Below are 18,321 nucleotides of genomic sequence, written 5' to 3'. Positions count from 1 at the left end.
ATCTCCATAACTCTGCGTACTTCGTGGAACGTGAAGACATCATTGACATTTAGGTGTTTTGCAGTAAACATTGTCTGTGAGTTACGGCCCTTGTTAATTGTTTTCATTTAATTCTCCCGTACACGAAAAATCTTCAGATTCATGTTTGTTATGTGATTTAACTGCAGTTTTTTTTATCACCACATATGAATATACTCATACATTGTAATATTCAAATAGGTTTCATGGAATAGGATGAGACGTTTGTATTGTGCTTTACAAGTAGTTTAAACTTTAGTATGACATATTCTGACATTGAATGTAATATAGCCTACCTTTTGTAGATAGAAACCATTGCTGACTTTTCGTTTAATTCTTTTATTTGTGAGAAATGTGGGATGATGCTACACACAACCTGGTACACATCAGTTAGACATGAATAGATATTGTCTGCTGTAATGATGATGACGATAATAATAATAATAACAATGTAATTTTTAATTGTATAGAATCATTCATAGATAGATAGATTTATAGATTTATAGTTTATTAATATTACATGACTTATCAGTGTTGTTTTCCTACTACAGTAGGTCATAGGTTGAAAGGTTGATGGGGTTGTTACTCAAGACTGCTGTTTGAGGTTGAGGAATAGTGTATTTGGGAAACAGTATCATGTATGCAGTGTATGCTGGCTGCAACCTGAGCAAAGGAAAATTTCCAGGACTGGTGAGCACGTAAACAGACCAGATAGCCTACCACCATCACCACCACCATCACAAAAAGCAGCCTATCACACATGACTTCAAATTTCCCTCTTTCAACAAAACCACCGGTCAGAAGCTCCTGCTGTTCACTCATATGTCTCCAGTCCTGCCACACGATAGGAAAAGAACATATTCTGATGCTACATTTCAAAGTGGACTAAAAAAAACCAAAATTGAAGTTATGATTAGTGTTTCTCCACCGTCCGAGTTCGCCAGTTTGGCCCCTTCGCGGTTGACCTCCAGAAGACGATCACAGTCACTCTATGAGGAAAAGGAGACTCATCAAGATTCTCGAGACGATGCTGCTGCTTCTGCCAACAGACCAGTGAGAAGATCCCGATCGCGCTCCTTCTACAGCTTTGAGAGCTGCGAAGAATATAAAGACCGGAGCTTCACCGTTCCAGATGCCGTCAAACTGACAGCCAAAGCCTTATTGCAAAGCACAATGGAACAGCAACGAGACAAGCATGGCAACAGTGGTGCCTCCAGACCTCCGTCCAAAAGGTCAAAGGCAACCATGAATAAAGATTTGCATGGTAAGTCATTTTGAATGCATCGTTTAAAGACACATTTCCTGTGGATACATACGCAGTAAAAAAAATGCAGTGCTAATTCAACACTTAGATGGTCAGTTTGATTTTACAGTGTTTTTGGTCCCAGAGTAGTCTAAGTCATGTAGCGATGGGCAACTGGAGGCCCGTGGACCACATGCGGCCCGGATCCTCACTCAGCGTGGCCCTTAGATAAAACATAAATAAATAAATAAATAATGACCATATTTTTCAATACATTACTGAATTAACCCCTTAAGACACGGCATTATAAATCAGCTGTTACCACAATGGCAATGACCAAGTCGTAAAGTATTACTAAAGGCCCTGTGCACTGTCATAGTAGTGCAGTACTATAGTAGTTAACTTTCAATATCTATTACAGTGTGCCACAGGAGGTACGGCGTGCATTAAGGGGCTACTCAATTGTAATTAGATAATGTAATTAGATAATTAGACAATTGTTAACAGTTAATAGAGAACATTCCTTCTGAATCAAGCCAAAATATCGGCTGTCAGTGAGCAACCAACTGCATCTTGAGCTATTTGAGTTGCAGTGTGATCCCTGGTCATGTGTCCGATGGTTGACGATGAAAAAATGTGGCCCTCCATATCATGAAAGTTGCCCGTCCCTGCTCTGTTGACCTAACACAGCATTTTACTCTGTAACCAATGATTACATTTCATGAGTTCATATTCATAGTATGGCAAACATAAACCTTTTTTAGGCATTTTATGCGTCATTTTAAAAAAAAAAAAGAAAGAAAGAAAGCCCATTGGGAAACTCCAACTCCCATTGTCATTGTCATTGTGACACAGCACACAAGTGAACACTGCACACAACGAAATTGCATTTATGCCTCACCCGTGCAAGGGGGCAGCCCTCAGTGGCGCCCCATGGGGAGCAGTGCAGTGGGACGGTACCATGCTCAGGGTACCTCAGTCATGGAGGAGGATGGGGGACAGCACTGGTTGATTACTCCCCCCACCAACCTGGCGGGTCGGGAGTCGAACCGGCAACCTCTGGGATGCAAGTCTGACGCCCTAACCGCTCACCCATGACTGCCCATTTACTTTTCACTGTGAACTTTGAGCCAGTGGTACATTCTGTCTGTTTTTTGTTTTTTTTAAATCATCATTCTATGGGTGCATTCCAATATGCAGACTCCCGTCCTCCACTTGTGCTTGTGGCATCGCCCCGCCTCCTGGCCCTGCCTCCGTGAAGAAAACAATAAAGTTTCCCAGCTGTCAGCCGAGCCACAACTTTTGGGGAACAGTTTTTCATTCACCATCCCGATTGCTTGAAAATGGCATTAGAATTGTGCTTTTGCAAGATATTGAATTGACTTTCTGTCGTCAGCGACATCATCATGAGATCACAAGCACGCACGTGAGCAAGGGAGGACGGGAGTCCGCATATTGGAATGCACCCTATGTGACATTTACTTCCTGTTTACAAAGCGTCCCAAGTTTAATCAGAGAATCGTATATAAGAGAAAGATAAATCAGGGTGGTTCTTTTCCGGTATCCATGTGATGTCGGGTAAACGCCCCTTTAGGAGACCTTTGATTTGGAGACCTTCGGAGTCTTGAGGTTGAGAATAAATGTCCCCTTGTAGATGGCGGTAGCGCACGTTTTGTGCAAACATTACAAAAAGAGAAGAAGATGGAGGGACAACGCCCCCTTAGGACACCGAATTTTGAGCACACTCCTTTGCATTGGCTGGGCAGGGTTTGACATGTCTTTCTCTCTTACACGATTTTTTGTTTAATCCAGTGGTAAAATGTTCTCTCATTTTTTCTTTCAGGGAGTAGAGGCAGTCTGAAAGGTGTGCAAATGATGACCATCACAGAGCCAGACAACTGGGAGATCAGCTCTTGCTCAGGTATGAGGTTTGATACAACATGGTAACAAAGTCCGTCTGTATAAGTCCATCCACTTAGCGGCCATCTTGGTGACACCTCGAGGCAGCTATTTCAGGCAGCTATTTCTTTATATTTTTCAACTGTGCATAAACAGCATTTGCTTACGAGATGATCATTGGATCAATGACAGCGCAGGTCAGTGGGTAATTGGCTCCTATTGCCAGAGAGGTGGAAGATGTGCAAGCACACTCTATATTGGTGTTACCCCTGTTCATTGCTATGGGCGTTTCTTAAGTGTTTCTCATGTAGAATGTCTTTGATGGCAATGTTGCACTCTAGATGTAGACTTCATTGAGTCAAAGCGAAAAGCTCAAAGAGTTGGTTTGCACAATGATGAAAAATCCAAGATGCACCTGAGATGATGACTTGTCTGGATGTACACACACACACACACTCTACAACATTTACAGGTATGAAGTACGGACAGTACGTTGAGTGGGAGAAGATCGATCCCGAATCGGCCGTGCGCTACAGGAAGATCTTGGACAGCAACCACGAGGAGCTGAAGTCCATGGGCCGCACAGCATTCTGGGCCATACCTCACACGCTGAGGGCCAAAGCCTATGATCACATCATCAACAACATCGCCACCAACACCACCGCTCAGGACGCCGAGTCCTACCAACGCTTGACCGCGCAGCACTTTGAGGAGCAAAAGATTAGCACGCACCCGTTCCCAGTGTTCATGGAGGATGGCGAGATCCCCATGTATTGCCTCAACACGGCCGGCCTGAACTCGGTCAAGAAGATCCTGGTCTGCATCCACAAGCACCTCCCCGAGGTCACCTTCTGCCCCATCCTCCCGGCGCTGGTCTCGCTGCTCCTCCACTTCAGCGAGGACGAGGCCCAGTGCTTCCACAGCATCTGCAGCCTGGTGCGCTACACTGACCCAACCAAGCGCTACATCGACCAGACCTTCCACACCTCCCGTGCCTCCTGCATGACCTTCGGAGACCTGGCCAACAAGTACTGCCGCGGCATCCGCAAGCTCATCGCCAGCTCGCACCAGAACCTCTTCGAGTTCTACTCGGACTGGATCATGTGGATCTTTGCCGACCTGCCCTTCACCTACGCCATTCGGGTTCTGGATGTGTACCTTCTAGAAGGTTACAAGGTTCTGTACCGGGTCGCCCTGGCGCTGCTCTGTTTGTACAAGGTGTCCGTTGCGTCTCGCGTGTCCTATGTGGAGGACTTTAAGAGGGACATGAAGAGCTTTGTGCAGAACGTCTCCAGGCACGTCACTGCCGAGGGTCTGCTGATGAAGGCCTTCAAAATTCAGCTCCCCCCGCGGAAGGAGCTCAACTATCTCTTCAACGCCAACAAAGACGCCCTCATTTGCAGGGGGATCCACCAGAGGTAAGAGGGATCGGCTCTGAGGTTGCGGCACTACGTTGTGGTTCGCCACTAGTTCAGCACAAGTTCTTACTGTTGTTACAGATTTCATGTTTCTAATCTACGGCACAGAACCTGTCTCACATGAAATTGCAAAAAAAATACTACGATTAAGACCCTGTTCTGCAAATAAACCAAATTACTCTTGAAATCACAGGCAGTCTTATCAAACCATGGACTTGGCTAAGATCAACTCGAGCGTGGTGACTCAAACGGAGATGAGGGTGGTCTGGGCTTGGATACCTGAGCGCTTTGCCCTCTTCAACCCAACTAAGCTGTATTGCACTAAGGACCACGACAGAAGCCTCTCTTCGTAAGTTTCACCGGCTCAGTGGTGTGCACCAGACATTTTGAGGGGCAGGTGCTCAAGGGCAGGCAGAGGGCATGTGGAACTACCAGCTGACATACTGTATATTATATTTGGGCATTATTGTGACTTGCTTTTGCTCGTTAAGCATTTGTAGGTTATCATGTTTACATGGACCACAGTATATTCTGGGGGTGGGGGGGTCAAAAAGAGGAACTTTCTAAAACAGCATTTTTTTTGTCCAGCAAGGCAAAGAGGCAGGTGCCTTAACACTTTTCTTGTCCCTATCTGTGCATGCCTATGCACCTGCTCAGCACAATTTTCTGTCAATTCAAATTTGTACATAATGTACGTAGTTGTAACCTGACTCTCGCCAGATGGTTGGGTTCTGCCTTGCTTCACAACAACCATCTGGAGCTATGCCATAGCCGTAGTTCTCCGAAGGCGTGATTTTATCAAAAATCCTTACACGTGACTGGTGAAACACTTGTCTGACATTTTAAAAGAGCTGCTACTTTAACTACTCGATTCGAAAATACAGATACAATTACAGAATCGATGTCAATGAGTGAGTCCATGTGAGTGACCATTGTTGCTGAAACAACAATTGCATTTCATTTATTTTCCTTGTGTGAGCACACAAAGTTGAGCGAGATACACAAGGCTCTGGTGAGAGTCATGCAAATACAGTTAGACACAGACTAAAATTTAAACCTAATGTCAATATTTTTAATTGTTAGCATCCCAGTTCAGCAGTCAAAACAACAGCACAGTTGCATAACATCTTCGTACATGCAAGTGTTATTAGTGTTAACTTGTTATCCTATGAACCGGCGTTATAGTAGTTTTGGCCAAAACACTCACAGATCAAAGGTCAAAGGCTCTCAGGCAGGTCATGGGTGCTTGCTTTGAAACAGGTGTCTACCCATGTTTGTTCTAGAAATACCCTCGCTCAAATAAACAACCAACCAGCAACTGTAACAGAGACAGTCATTATTTATCTGTCATTACATGTACGACATCTTTCTTTTTTCTTTGCAAAGGTTATATTCCAAGGTTGTGGGCTTCAAGCCAACTGTTTTACTTCTCAGAACTTCAGATGAAGAGGTAAGAGCCTTAATGTTAATTCACATGTGTGTTTGGGATTTCCTGTATTCCGTCACAGTCATAATTCCACTGCACTTGACTTCACATGTGTCTTTTTTCTCATCTTTTGAATTCTGAAGGTCTGTGGTGCTTACTTATCATGCGAGTGGATGGGACAGAAGAGGGATAGTGGAGAGGAACTCTCCTTTTATGGAACTGGGGAATGCTTTGTTTTCACAGTAAGTACTTAATCTTTGTGTTTGTCAAGCATTGACAACATGTTCAGTTATTTTGTGTTAACCATGTAAGACGGTATGGTTTATTGCTGCCCAGCCATTGTACTGACACATTTTTCCTTTGAGCTCTTTCCCATTGATATCAAGTTGCAAGTTTGTATCTTAAGTATTTTGTAGACCATATTGCCTTCTGTAATAAGAGCATGAGCCTATCATTCACCAAACAGTTGCCTATTCCCATCTTAACCCCTTAAGACGCGGCTTTATAAATTTGTTGTTACCAGTATGCTATGGTAGTCCCATTTCCATGACTAAATAAAATGTCGTAGCCCCTTAATGCGCGCCGTACCTCCAGTGGCACACCGTAATATTACGGTGTGCCACTGGAGGTACGGCGCGCATTAAGGGGCTACGACATTTTAGTGAAAGCCCAATTTGGAAACTCCCGTTGTCGTTGTGACACAGCACTCCACAGCACTCAGTGCTTAGTTACCGCACACAATGAAATGACATTTTATGCCTCACCAAATGGCATCCCAAGGTAGCAGTGCGGTGGGACAGTACCATGCTCAGGGTACCTTAGTCATGGATTAGGATGGGGGAGAGCACTGGTTAATTACTCCCCCCACCAACCTGGTGGGTCTGGAATCGAACTGGCAACCCTTGGGCTACAAGCCTGACACCCTGACCGCTTACCCATGACTGCCCTTTTAAAATCAAATAAAAAATTATTTATGTAGCACTAGCATAGCAACTGCAAATTATTGATTAATTAATGATTTATTCATGTAGGTCTATTACTTATAACAATATGTGTTGGTCTCCTTAAGTCTTGTCTTTTAGTCCCATTCTAATGCTAGCTTTCTTTCAGCTCAGGCCTGCCATGGAGCGCTACCAGCGTGCTATTACCCAGATAACTGGAGCTCCGAACAAGAACGAAGAGTCCCAGAAGCCACGACACCTTCACCCACCACTGTCTCCCAAATCACCCAAGTGCCCTTTATCACCCGTGTCACCTTTATCACCCGAGTTCAGTGACAGCAGGGCAGAGTTCCTGTCTGTAAGCACCCCTCCACAGTCTCCGCAAAGCCCCAGGTCACCTGCAGGAAGCCCGAGACGGCGGCTAACCTCACTCTTCATGGCCGGGGATGAGAATCAGTTCGTCATCGGTAAGATGCTCAGCTCTCTGTCCTTATTTTCAGATAACTAGTCATGGTTCCCTGGAGTTGCACAGTGTATGCATAGCAGTTGTTAAAGAAAGTGGAATTGAAATGACAATTGGAATGACTGGCTAGACAAATAGCTGGGTTGTTTACAGCAGTGATCCCCAACCAGGGGTTATGTGTCTCAAGAGGTACAAAAGTATACTGCAGGGATACATGAAAAAAATGTAATAGTAATGTATACATGGAGCCTACGTAGCCACATTGTGTTGGAATAGAGGAGAGTAAGAGGGTACCCAATAAAATAAAAGTGAGGAAACAGTGGCTTAGAGTTGGCCAGTTCATAGCTTCCTTAAACTCATCTTTGCATGGAGTGCTTTCCCAGCACACACAAACAGAAAAGAACCCCTTGAGGTTATTGCTTGTGTGGGGTGATGCTGGTTGGTAGACACTAGTGGAGTCATGTTAGTTGCAGGACGAACAGCAACAGCACCAGTGACAGGGCAATAGCACACGGCCTCAGGGTAAAACACTGATAGGGCCCCCATACTGCCTGCCAAGATCAAGATAAGGGCCCCCTCACCACTAATACGGGAGGGCCGTAGTCCCATAGGCGAGAGACTTATTCACTGCTCACCTCCCTTCCCCTATGTGTAGCACCGTTTATGTGCAAGAGAACACGTCTGTCTTGTCAACAGTCAACAATTCGGGGAAATGACCACTTCATGTGTGCCATGCAGCACGCCGTGCATTATTTGCAGTGTATACATCCAGACTGACGTCAGCGTGCGTGTCTGACCCGCAGGTGGCAACGGAGGGTCAGCGCTGTGTCTGCGGGCGGCGCTGACGGAGGGCTTCTCGGAGCGCTGTGACACCTTCGAGAGCCCCCCCCTCTGCTGGGCTCACAACTTCAGGATCCAGTCGCTGGAGGTGTGGGGCATCAAGCAGCCGTAGTTTTGGTCCCCCTTCGTCGTGGGACATTTTGCAATACACAATGCTCTTTAAAGTGTGAACACTTATTGAGAGTCAAATTTAACATTCATTGTAATTGCACCCTGCTTGAGTGGACCAACGGCACAGTTGGTATTTTTGCAGTGTTAATTCAACACTCAAAAAGACACTCACAGTGTTGGTCGTACTCTCTTGGTGTTTCCCAGCCCTCTGCGGCAGGGTTGCCAGATGAGGCTGATGATTTCCAGCTCTCCCCAAAAAATGCTCGAAACCCGCCTGGAAGCATTCATTCCTGCCCAATTTGAACTAAATTCTATTGATTTCTGTGGCCATAAATGTGCAGAAAAACCCACCCAAATGCACTTTTAGCCTTTTTTTAACCACAGCTAGTCATCCTAAGCAGTCCAATTGGGCGGGAAACCGCCCCATCTGACAACACTGCTCTGCAGGCCTCCTGACTTCTGGAATTGTGGGGGCATCAAGCAGGCCTCTTCTTCTTGAGTGACCAAGATACATTAACAGTGTTAATTCCCTCACTGGAGGCTAACCAGCCCCTGCTTGAGTAGACCAACTTCACAGTACATTTTGTTACTTACTTTAAACCCCATCATGCAATTCGGCCGTATGGGTAGCAACAGTGTTTGTAGTGTTAAATAAATTGTATATGTGTGTACTTGTATAATGTAATGTACACTGCAAACTTTACTGTCTGTATCCCTGACCTTCTGACCACTTCAGGATCCTGTCACAAGAAGCTTGGGACATTTATGCTTTCTGTGAATCTGTGTAAACTCCTCTGTCTTTCTTCTTCTCCACTCCATTTTATAAAATATAATTTATAATTGAATAATTTTCGATTTTGTATGCAAATATAACCTGTATTACAAATAAAATGCAACATTTGTATTGTGTATGGTTTTGTTATCATTAGGCCTACTATTACGGTATACAGCCCTTGAAACACAAAGAGGGATGGAAGTGTTCTTCAGCATAAAACCTCACAGTGATTATTTCAGTCCTGCAGATATAATATTACAGGACATTATAGTCACTGCCAATAATACATCCTTACATTTGTCACAACAGTTTTGGCCTATTTATTAAATGTGTCAGTGTATGTGTGTGCGTGCACGTGCGTGTTTGCGTGGGTAAGGTAAGGTAAGGTATTTTTATTTTAAGAGCAAATTTCATACACAGGTATATGCTATGTGCTTCACATAAAATAAAAAACATCAGATATATGAAAATATAAAAAACAACGTAACAACTTGCATGAATAAAACAACTGAATAATAATAATAATAAGAAGAAGATCATAGAAAAAGAAGTGTGTGTGTGTCTGTGTGTGTGTGTGTGAGAGAGAGAGAGAGAGAGAGAGAGAGAGAGAATGTGTGTGTGTGAGAGAGAGAGAGAGAGAGAGAGAGTGTGTGTGTGTGTGTGTGTGTGTGTGTGAGAGAGAGAGAGAGAGAGAGAGAGAGAGAGAGAGAGAGAGAGAGAGAGAGAGAGAGAGAGCGTCTGTGCGTGCATGTGCGCGCGCAACTTAATTAGAAAAATCATGAAATGTCTTATTTTTTATGTTCACTACTTTAGTGGAAAACTGCTCTACTTAGGCCCACTTTTTGTTCTATCCGGGGCAACACCGGGGTTTCAAATGTGACTGTCGGTGCAGAGCTCTCTATCTACGGCCCTGTGTCGGTGACATCACAAAGCGTCTCCAAGCAACGACTCCAAACAAACTCTAAGCTGCCCGTGAGCAGGCGCTCGAATGAGCGATAGAAACTCTCCGGGGGGTTTATTTAGTCTGGTGTAAAGGGGGTTGTTCAAAATAAAAAATAAAAAAGTAGCAAGACACAAAGATGGCAAGCGATATCCAAGACGTGTCTCATCTTGAACTGGAGGCGGTCATTGGTTTCAATGGTAAGAGAGTGCAAGGGGTGGGCTTCCACGTTTTCTGTTTATTAGTAAGCTATCCCATACTGTTGTACCGTAGATTATTTAATAGCTTTTGTCTATAAGCGCCTCTTTACAATTAACGTGAAAACTCCAGGCCAGCGCATGCGTAAACGCAGTGTAATTTTCGTGCGTAATGATGTTTTACTCCACAGGGCATGTAGGCTCCGGACTCAGGGTGCACCCCGATAGAGAACACCTGATATACCCCCTCGGGTGCACCGTGGTTTTAAAAAGCTTGAAAACCAACAGGCAAAGTTTTCTTCACGGACACACCAACAATGTGTCCTGCGTCGCCGTGTCCAAAAGTGGGAATTTCATCGCGTCCGGTCAAGTGACGTTCATGGGCTTCAAGGTAGGCCACCGACCTTGTAAACATCAAGTGTGCGCCTTATGAGTATACTTGCATGACACAGCACTGATGGCCCGACCAACCTTGCTTAGCTTGATTATCCCATAGCAATAATCTATCATTTCCCACCTAATAAAGTTCATCCATTCTACTCACCATTCCTCTCCCACCAAGAACCTATGGGACTACTAAACCAAATGTGAGAACAATATGATCCAATCTACTGTATCTGTGTTTCCATGCCAAACTTAATTAGCCAATTGAGAGGAAATTCAAATCAGTTTCAATTGAATTTATTTTTAATTTAATGTGTTGTTTACAGTGTAAAATAAACAGGTTGTGTGTTCTCTATAACCAACAGTAGTGCCTACAGTTAGATGAAGTTAATTAAGACTAACTAAAAACTAAAAGGACTAATTAAATTATTAAGTTGATTAAAGTCAACCTTCCCTTGGAATTTATATTAATTTATTGTGTTGTTTCCGGTGTAAAATAAACAGGCTTTGTGGTCTCTATAACCCACAGTAGGGCCTACAGTTAAATGAAGTTAATTGAGACTATCTGAAAACTAAAAGGAGTAATTCAATTATTAAGTTATTATTAAAATCAACCTTCCCTAAATGTGAACTGTAGGCAGATGCCATCATCTGGGACTTTGCCAAGCGAGAGATGCACGCCAGACTTCAGCTTCACAAAGCCAAGGTGGAGGCCCTCACCTTCTCCCCAAACGACAAATACCTAGTGACCCTTGGTGGCCAAGACGATGGAAGGTGACCACTCATTCTAGCCTGATTATAATTGACTTTCAAATCTCTTTGAGACTTGGTCTGACCAAGAGCATAACAATTAACATTGCCCAAATGGCATGGTTGACCCGCCTCCCTTAGTTTGCTAATGGTTGTTTGTTTCCCGACAGAGTTACAGATTTTTCGAGAGCTCAGAAACTATACTGTATTTGTATTGCTATTGGCCTGACTACGCTGAAGGTGTTGCGTCACTAGGAGGGCACAACCTGGCTACATTCATTCAGTCATACATTTTGTTTGTGGACATCACACCAGTAATGCATCGGGCTGCAAAGGTTTTGCATCAAACACTGGTCCTGCAAGTGAATTTTAAATACTTTTTGTTGCTCACCCCTGTAGAGGCCAAACACAAAATTGAGACACAAGCAGTGGGTGGCAGTGAATTACTTTTTAAAGGTGCACTGTGTAATATGTTTGGTAGTTTATTTCCAGAATTCATGCTGCTCATTCACAAATGTTACCTTTTTCATGAATACTTACCACCACCATCAAGTTCATTATGGCTGGGAAATTTACACTTTTCATACATGAAATTGGGGATCTTCCCCATTTTGAATGAAAGAAATAGATTTTTTTCCTACAAAACTTACTGTATTTGTTCAATTTGTAAGTATTTGTTCATTATTTCGTAAATATTCACAGAGAATATTCACAAAGGGCTCAGCGAGTGCACCGCCGCCCTCTGGTGGACAGAAACACACCATGAATGAACAAACAAACGAACGTACACAAAATCGCACCATCACACACAAAAAAAACAAAACGAAGAGTGCTGTCCTTGACTTCCTCAATATGTTATATTCTTTACCTTGCAGTGTTGTGGTGTGGAATGTGGAGAGTGGGGAGGCCATCTGTGGAAGCCCAGCCTCAGCTCACAGCGTGGGACACTGCCTGACCGTACAGTACTCCAACCTCAACGAAAACATCTTTGTCTCGGGTGGAAAGTACGTATGTGTGTCATTACTCCTCAGGGCATTGGTGCCGCGAGGGGGGAAAGGTGTTACAGATTCTAATGGCCCGACAGCACTGACAGGACCCCTGGAAGGATGCTGATGACATAATTCGTCATTTTGAGGGCCCAAAATTTGAATCTTTCATGGGGGGGGCAAAAATCTTAGCAGCGCCCCTGCCTCAGGGTGCGTCCATTGACCATGACCTTCTGAAACTGCCTTTAGAGTGTAAACACGAGAGATTCTGAGAATGGTTGTCGCTGTCTGATACATGGAACTGCTTTTGTTATTCAATTATGAGAACGTCTCTTCTCTACATTTCTCTTTTTTCTTTTTTCCTTTACTACAATTCCTGGCAGTGGCACCATCCGTGTTTGGGAGCTGGACCGGCCCAATAGGAAGATCCGTCACACGGAATGCCAAATTGGCACCCTGAAACGAGTCGTCAAATGTGTAGAGGTAAATGATAATATATTACATTGTATTGCAATAATGGTCTTTGGTCCTCAAACCCGGACCAGTTTAGTATTCCCGGCAGTCTGGGCTTGCTTGAGTGGCGGTGGTCCCGCGGTGGCTTGGCAACTCTACTCCACTTTCCTACACTCTTATGAAGAGTAACCGATTCAGTGAATAATGTCTCTTTTCCACTGGTGGTTTTCTGATAGGCCTACAGCTTGACGCAGCGTGACTCGGCCGCCACTTTTTGCTTTACGATTGAGCTGTGTTGTGCCTATTTGAAAAGCAAAGCGTGGCGGCTGAGTCGCGTTGTGTCGAGCCGTAGGCCTACCAGAAAACAGAAAAAAAAGTGGAAAAGAGGCATGAGACAACAGTCCAATCCTCCTGGACAAACTAACATGGGATTATCCCTGGGATTCCTTGCTCATGGGCACCTGAAGCCATGGATGAGGGCTTGACTGGCATCATGACAAACGTCTACACTATACGTCATTTGTCATGCCAATAATAAAGCAGTTTTGAATTGAATTGAGAACATGGGTTAATCATTCCATCCATATTTTGTCCATATTTTGTGTGTGTGTGTGTGTGTGTGTGTGTGTGTGTGTGTGTGTGTGTGTGTGTGTGTGTGTGTGTGTGTGTGTGTGTGTGTGTGTGTGTGTGTGTGTGTGTGTGTGCGTGCGTGCGTGCTTGTGTTTGTCTGTGGTGTGTTAGATCCCAGAAGACGACAGCTTCTTCTACTGCGGCACCACTAGTGGTGACATTCTGAAAGTCAACTTCTCCACGCGCCTCCTCAACAGCTGTGGTCCTGTCAAGAACAAATTCAGTCAGGTAGGCAGCCCTACATGCATGTGGGCAGTTATGGGTAAGCGGTTAGGGCGTCAGACTTGCAGCCCAGAGATTGCCAGTTTGACTCCTGACCCGCCAGGTTGGAGGGGGGAGTAATTAACCAGTGCTCTCCCCCATCCTCCTCCATGACTGAGGTAGTTACATTAAACCGTAAAATCATGTATTGGAAATGGAGATATGAAAACCAGAAAAGGGGGACAATGCACCCCCTACAAATCACAACTCTGGCCGTAGCCCCATAGTGCACGCCGTACCTCCTGTGGCACGCTGTAGTAGTCATTGCAAAGTTAGCTTCTACCATAGTACTACACTACCATGACATAACACAGGGCCTTAAGTAATGCACTTGTTACTTGATCATTGCCATTCTGGTAACAGCAAATGTACAATGGTGGATCTTAACCCATTGATGCTTGATGTTGCGTTGAGCAACATGGGCCCTGGCGCCTGGAGCTGCATGACGCAACATTTAGGCTTATGACATTTGGGACAATTTTATTAAAATTCTTGGTATGTTAGAGCTGAATGAAAACATTCTAATGCTAGATGAACGTCTTAGTGTTTAAATGCAACTTATTGCATGTTTTTATGTGCTTCAGAGAGAGAGAGATATTTCATTTTTATATAGGCTGAGGGAAACTTTTCTTAAAAAGGGCTTAGGCATACAGCAGCCTTATTTGCAGGTGCTTTAGGCATTAACAGGTTAAACCCTAACCCTATCCACTGATTCTTGAGAGGCTTGTAGTGCAGCTTGACATGTAGTCCATATCGACAGGAGTCAGGACAGGACAGGACAGGACAGGGGGCCGATTAAAATGGTGATTGAGTTTTCACGGCTTCTTTCACCTGCCTGTTCCCATTACGCCCGTCATATCTCTGGCTGGCGGTGCACACGGCCAGCTCTAATTGAAATTTATTCCCCTTCATCCTAGCTATTTAATGGACATCTTAGTATGTATGGGACAAGCCCATTCGTTTCATTTCGTACTTCTTAAGCAAGATCGATATTCATGCACATAACTGTTGTAGAGTGTTGGGTGGCCTGTGATTTTGAATTATATGAAATTCTGAAATAAATATATTTTTTGCCATTTCTTAAGTGCATGTCATGCTGAAGTTGTGGGTACTATTCCAAGAACAGGGTTAAAGGACCAGTTCAGTCAATTTCAACATGCAGTTGTAATGCTCACACTACCCTGAACTTGTCAGTACCGGAGATTTTTTTTTCGTCTTCTTCAACCGTTTCCAAGATCCTGGTCATTGTAATGGGGGCAGCGCTTTGTTTACATTTCAAAAAAACATTTTTATTTATTCCCAAAAGCATCCAAAATGTTATAAAACATCGTCAGACAACTAGCAAACAACGGTACCTTTTGGGAAAATATTTGGAGTAGGCCTATGTTATTTTTTTTTAAAATGTAAACAAACGCTGCCCCCATTAGAATTGCTCATATCTCAGAAAGGGCTGATCCAAAAAATGTGGCATCACCGGGTACTGACAAGTCAAGGGTAGCGTGAGCAATACAACAGCATATTGAAATTGACTGAACTGGTCCTTTAAGTGATAAACCTGCTAATAGATGTGTCATTCAGTTTAGAAAATGAGGATTCCAGGCTCCTCTTTCACATGATTTATCACTACCTCAAGGTTAATTTAACCTGGCGTGCTACTAAGCCAGGTTCTTTGAATACTCATGTTCCATTACTATTTGCGAAGACATGCAAAGCTGGGTCTCTTCATCTAAAGTGTGGGTGTAATTAAATTCTAGTACCTTGTTTCTGTTGTACACAGTGGTCGAGTTGTAAAATCAAAGCAGGGGGGATGGTCAGAGATTGGTTCTGATTATTGGCGGTTCGGGGGTTTCTCCCCTGAGAAAATTTTGGAAATGTATTTGTTAAAAGTGCAATTTTAACACAATATGTGAAGAAGGGAGGCCTGTTATAGGATGGGATGATTTTTGACCATTTCCATTGAGGGGGATGATTTTAGACCATTTTCATTGTTGGGGAGATGGCATCCCCCCTCATCCCCCTACAACTCGAGCCCTGGTTGTACATGAAAACATACAGTACATTGTAGTCACGATTCAAATTTGACTTATTGGGTAACCAATTTGTATATTGTACTGTATTTGTGTTGTTGTTGTTGTTGTTGTTGTTGTTGTTGTTGTTGTTGTTGTTGTACTGTAAGTGTTGGTGTGTTTGTGTCCCCTCAGGGTGTGAATGCGATGAAGATCCTGAAGACAGGAGATCTCCTGGTGGGCTCCGGAAACGGCATGCTCACCATGTGCTCCTCAAGCAACTTCAAGATACTCAAGTGAGTTTAAAAAAAACATTGTAAAGTGAGCATTCAGAGCCATTCAGACCAAAATCTCAGTTACAATATGGTGCATGAGTGAATAGAATACTGGTGGAGCCGTTTTTGTAGCCCCCTCTTCACCCCCTGATGAGGCTGACAAGAGGAGTCTGATTTGATGCCGCGCTTCATTGGCACGCATCTCACACCTGATTCTCCCTCTCCATCCCCTCCTCCACTCTTCACTCTCTCTTTCCTCTCTCCGCTCTCCTCATTCCTCTCTCCTCTCTCCTCTTTCCTTTATTCTCTCCTGTTCTCTCTCCTCACCTCTCTCCTCCTCCCTGTGCCTCTCTCCTCCTCTTCCTTGTGCCTCTCTCCTCTTCCTCCTCCTTGTGCCTCTCTTCTCTTCCCCCTCTCCCCTCTCCTCCTCCTCCTCTCTTCTCTCTCCTCCCACCTCTTCTCTCTCTCCTCCCACCTCTTCCCTCTTCTCTCCTCCCTTCACTTCCCTCTCTCCTCTCTCCTCTCTCTTCTCTCCTGCCACCTCTCCTCTGTCCCTCTCTCCTCTCACCTTTTCCCTCTCTCCTCTCTCTTCTCTCCTGCCACCTCTCCTCTGTCCTCTCTCCTCCCTTCTCTCCCCTCTCTCCTCTCTGCTCTTCCCTCTCTCCCCTCTATTCTCTCATCCCCTCTTCTCTCTCCTTCCATATCTTCCCTCCCTCCTCTCTCCTCTCTCTGCTCTTCCCTCTCTCCTCTCTCCTTTCTCTTCACTCTCTCCTCTCTCCTCTCCTCTATCCCTGTCTCTTCCCTCTCTCCTTCTCCTCCCTTCTCTTCCCTCTCTCCTCTCTCCTTTTTCTCTCTGCTCCAGGAGTGTGCAGCTGGAGGGAGGTGTGACGTCCGTCACCCTGCGTGGAGATGGCCATCAGTTCTTTGTCGGCACAGATGCGGCACAGATCTACCGCTTTGCCTACACCGACTTCAAACCTGAGCTCTTCTCCACCAATCACAAGTCGGCTGTGAAGGGCGTGGCTTTTCCTTTGTGAGTAAAAAGTAAACATGCATGCGAACACACACACACACACACACACACACACACACACACACACACACACACACACACACACACACACACACACACACACACACACACACACACACACACACACACACACACACACACACACACAGTCAAATCCAAAATACAAATATTGGTTGAAGTCATACAGTATCTGTGTTCAAAAGGCCACTTGCATTTGGGTGATTCCTTTTTATTGAAGGCCCCTCTGGTGTATGTACTAGTTAGGAACAGCAGAGGGCGGCATTTTCCAAGTTTCATCTCTACAAGAAGACTGTCCAGGAACAAATCTGGTTAAGTAACTTGGAGTGTATTGTGGTAAAACAGGAAAAACCACCAGAGTCTTCATTTAAACCAAATGATGCCTGTAGGCTATCAGCAGGGTTACCACATACTTATGACAAATTTTGACCCATTAGTGAGTGTGTGTTTGGCTAGTAAGATAACTATCTACTAGCCATTTTGGCTGGTGATGAAAAAAGTTAATTCAAAGCCCTGATTCTAATCCATCTACTAGGCCATGAGATCCAAAGACTTTATCTGTTATCAGCTTCTTTGAGAAGAAGTCCAGAGTCTTACAGCTAAACTCTTTGGATCTCTTCTGTTAACCATGTTCTTTCCCTTGTCCTTCTTATCTTATCAACTTATTTTAGAAGAAGTCCAGTGGCTTACAAATGAACTCTTTGTATCGCTTATCTTAACCATGTTCTTTGGGAATGCTCCCCTATGTCTTATGTGCGTATGCCTCTCTCTGTGTGTTAGTGGGTCGTCGGAGCTCTTCGCCACCTGTTCCCAGGAGGACATCCGGGTGTGGCACTCGGCCACGTCTAAGGAGGTGCTGCGCATCTCGGTGCCCAACATGACCTGCAACGCCGTGGGCTTCATGCAGGACGGCAGGAGCATTGTCAGTGGTGGGTCTCACATAATAGGCCTACATAAGATCCTTATATCAGTGATTCTCAAACGCCCCCCCCCCCCCTCCCCCCTGACCGCCTCAGATACCTGTCATTCTACTACATTTTATGTGTTAAAATACCAAAATCGTTTCTACTGTAGATGCTTCAATAAACATACAAAAAAGAAAGCCCCTATTGCCCCCCGCCCCTTACGTGGTCTATCGCCCCCGGGGGACGCTGGCACCCACCTTTCAGCATTTATAAATTATTATAATAATGCATTGTGGAAAAATAGTTTCTAACTCACATGCCAGTTTCTTCATACGCACAGGCCATAAAA

The 18,321-nt window shown here is 44.5% G+C and overlaps 2 protein-coding genes across 2 annotated transcripts in view; both read left to right on the top strand.

The window, feature by feature from the left end:
• The first annotated feature begins 927 nt into the window (after nt 1-927).
• On the top strand, nt 928-8,360 carry LOC134457233 (TBC1 domain family member 24-like). The gene is made up of 8 exons (XM_063209131.1): nt 928-1,282; nt 3,105-3,182; nt 3,633-4,578; nt 4,772-4,927; nt 5,965-6,028; nt 6,148-6,246; nt 7,115-7,412; nt 8,212-8,360. Exons 1-8 carry the CDS (start codon nt 928-930, stop codon nt 8,358-8,360), a joined length of 2,145 nt encoding a protein of 714 aa, XP_063065201.1.
• A 1,761-nt stretch (nt 8,361-10,121) lies between these two features.
• Nucleotides 10,122-18,321, top strand: part of cfap52 (cilia and flagella associated protein 52) — a 30,310-nt gene continuing 22,110 nt past the window's right edge. Inside the window, exons 1-9 of the mRNA XM_063201892.1 lie at nt 10,122-10,274; nt 10,463-10,662; nt 11,293-11,429; nt 12,281-12,409; nt 12,775-12,874; nt 13,586-13,702; nt 15,937-16,037; nt 16,879-17,049; nt 17,848-17,996. Coding sequence (XP_063057962.1) covers nt 10,214-10,274; nt 10,463-10,662; nt 11,293-11,429; nt 12,281-12,409; nt 12,775-12,874; nt 13,586-13,702; nt 15,937-16,037; nt 16,879-17,049; nt 17,848-17,996 — 1,165 coding nt within the window. The 5' untranslated portion in view covers nt 10,122-10,213. The remainder of the gene's footprint in view (nt 10,275-10,462; nt 10,663-11,292; nt 11,430-12,280; nt 12,410-12,774; nt 12,875-13,585; nt 13,703-15,936; nt 16,038-16,878; nt 17,050-17,847; nt 17,997-18,321) is intronic.

This window comes from Engraulis encrasicolus, chromosome 1, assembly GCF_034702125.1.
Source record: "Engraulis encrasicolus isolate BLACKSEA-1 chromosome 1, IST_EnEncr_1.0, whole genome shotgun sequence".
Classification (NCBI taxonomy): Eukaryota; Metazoa; Chordata; class Actinopteri; order Clupeiformes; family Engraulidae; genus Engraulis; species Engraulis encrasicolus.
Note: the sequence above shows the minus strand (reverse complement) of the source record. Positions and strands in the feature narration are given on the sequence as shown.

Coding starts and splice junctions, on each gene's coding strand:
- LOC134457233 (XM_063209131.1), top strand. CDS start 928: ATGATTAGTGTTTCTCCACCGTCCGAGTTCGCCAGTTTGGCCCCTTCG. Junction 3,183..3,632: donor GGAGATCAGCTCTTGCTCAG/GTATGAGGTTTG, acceptor CAACATTTACAG/GTATGAAGTACGGACAGTAC. Junction 7,413..8,211: donor TGAGAATCAGTTCGTCATCG/GTAAGATGCTCA, acceptor TCTGACCCGCAG/GTGGCAACGGAGGGTCAGCG.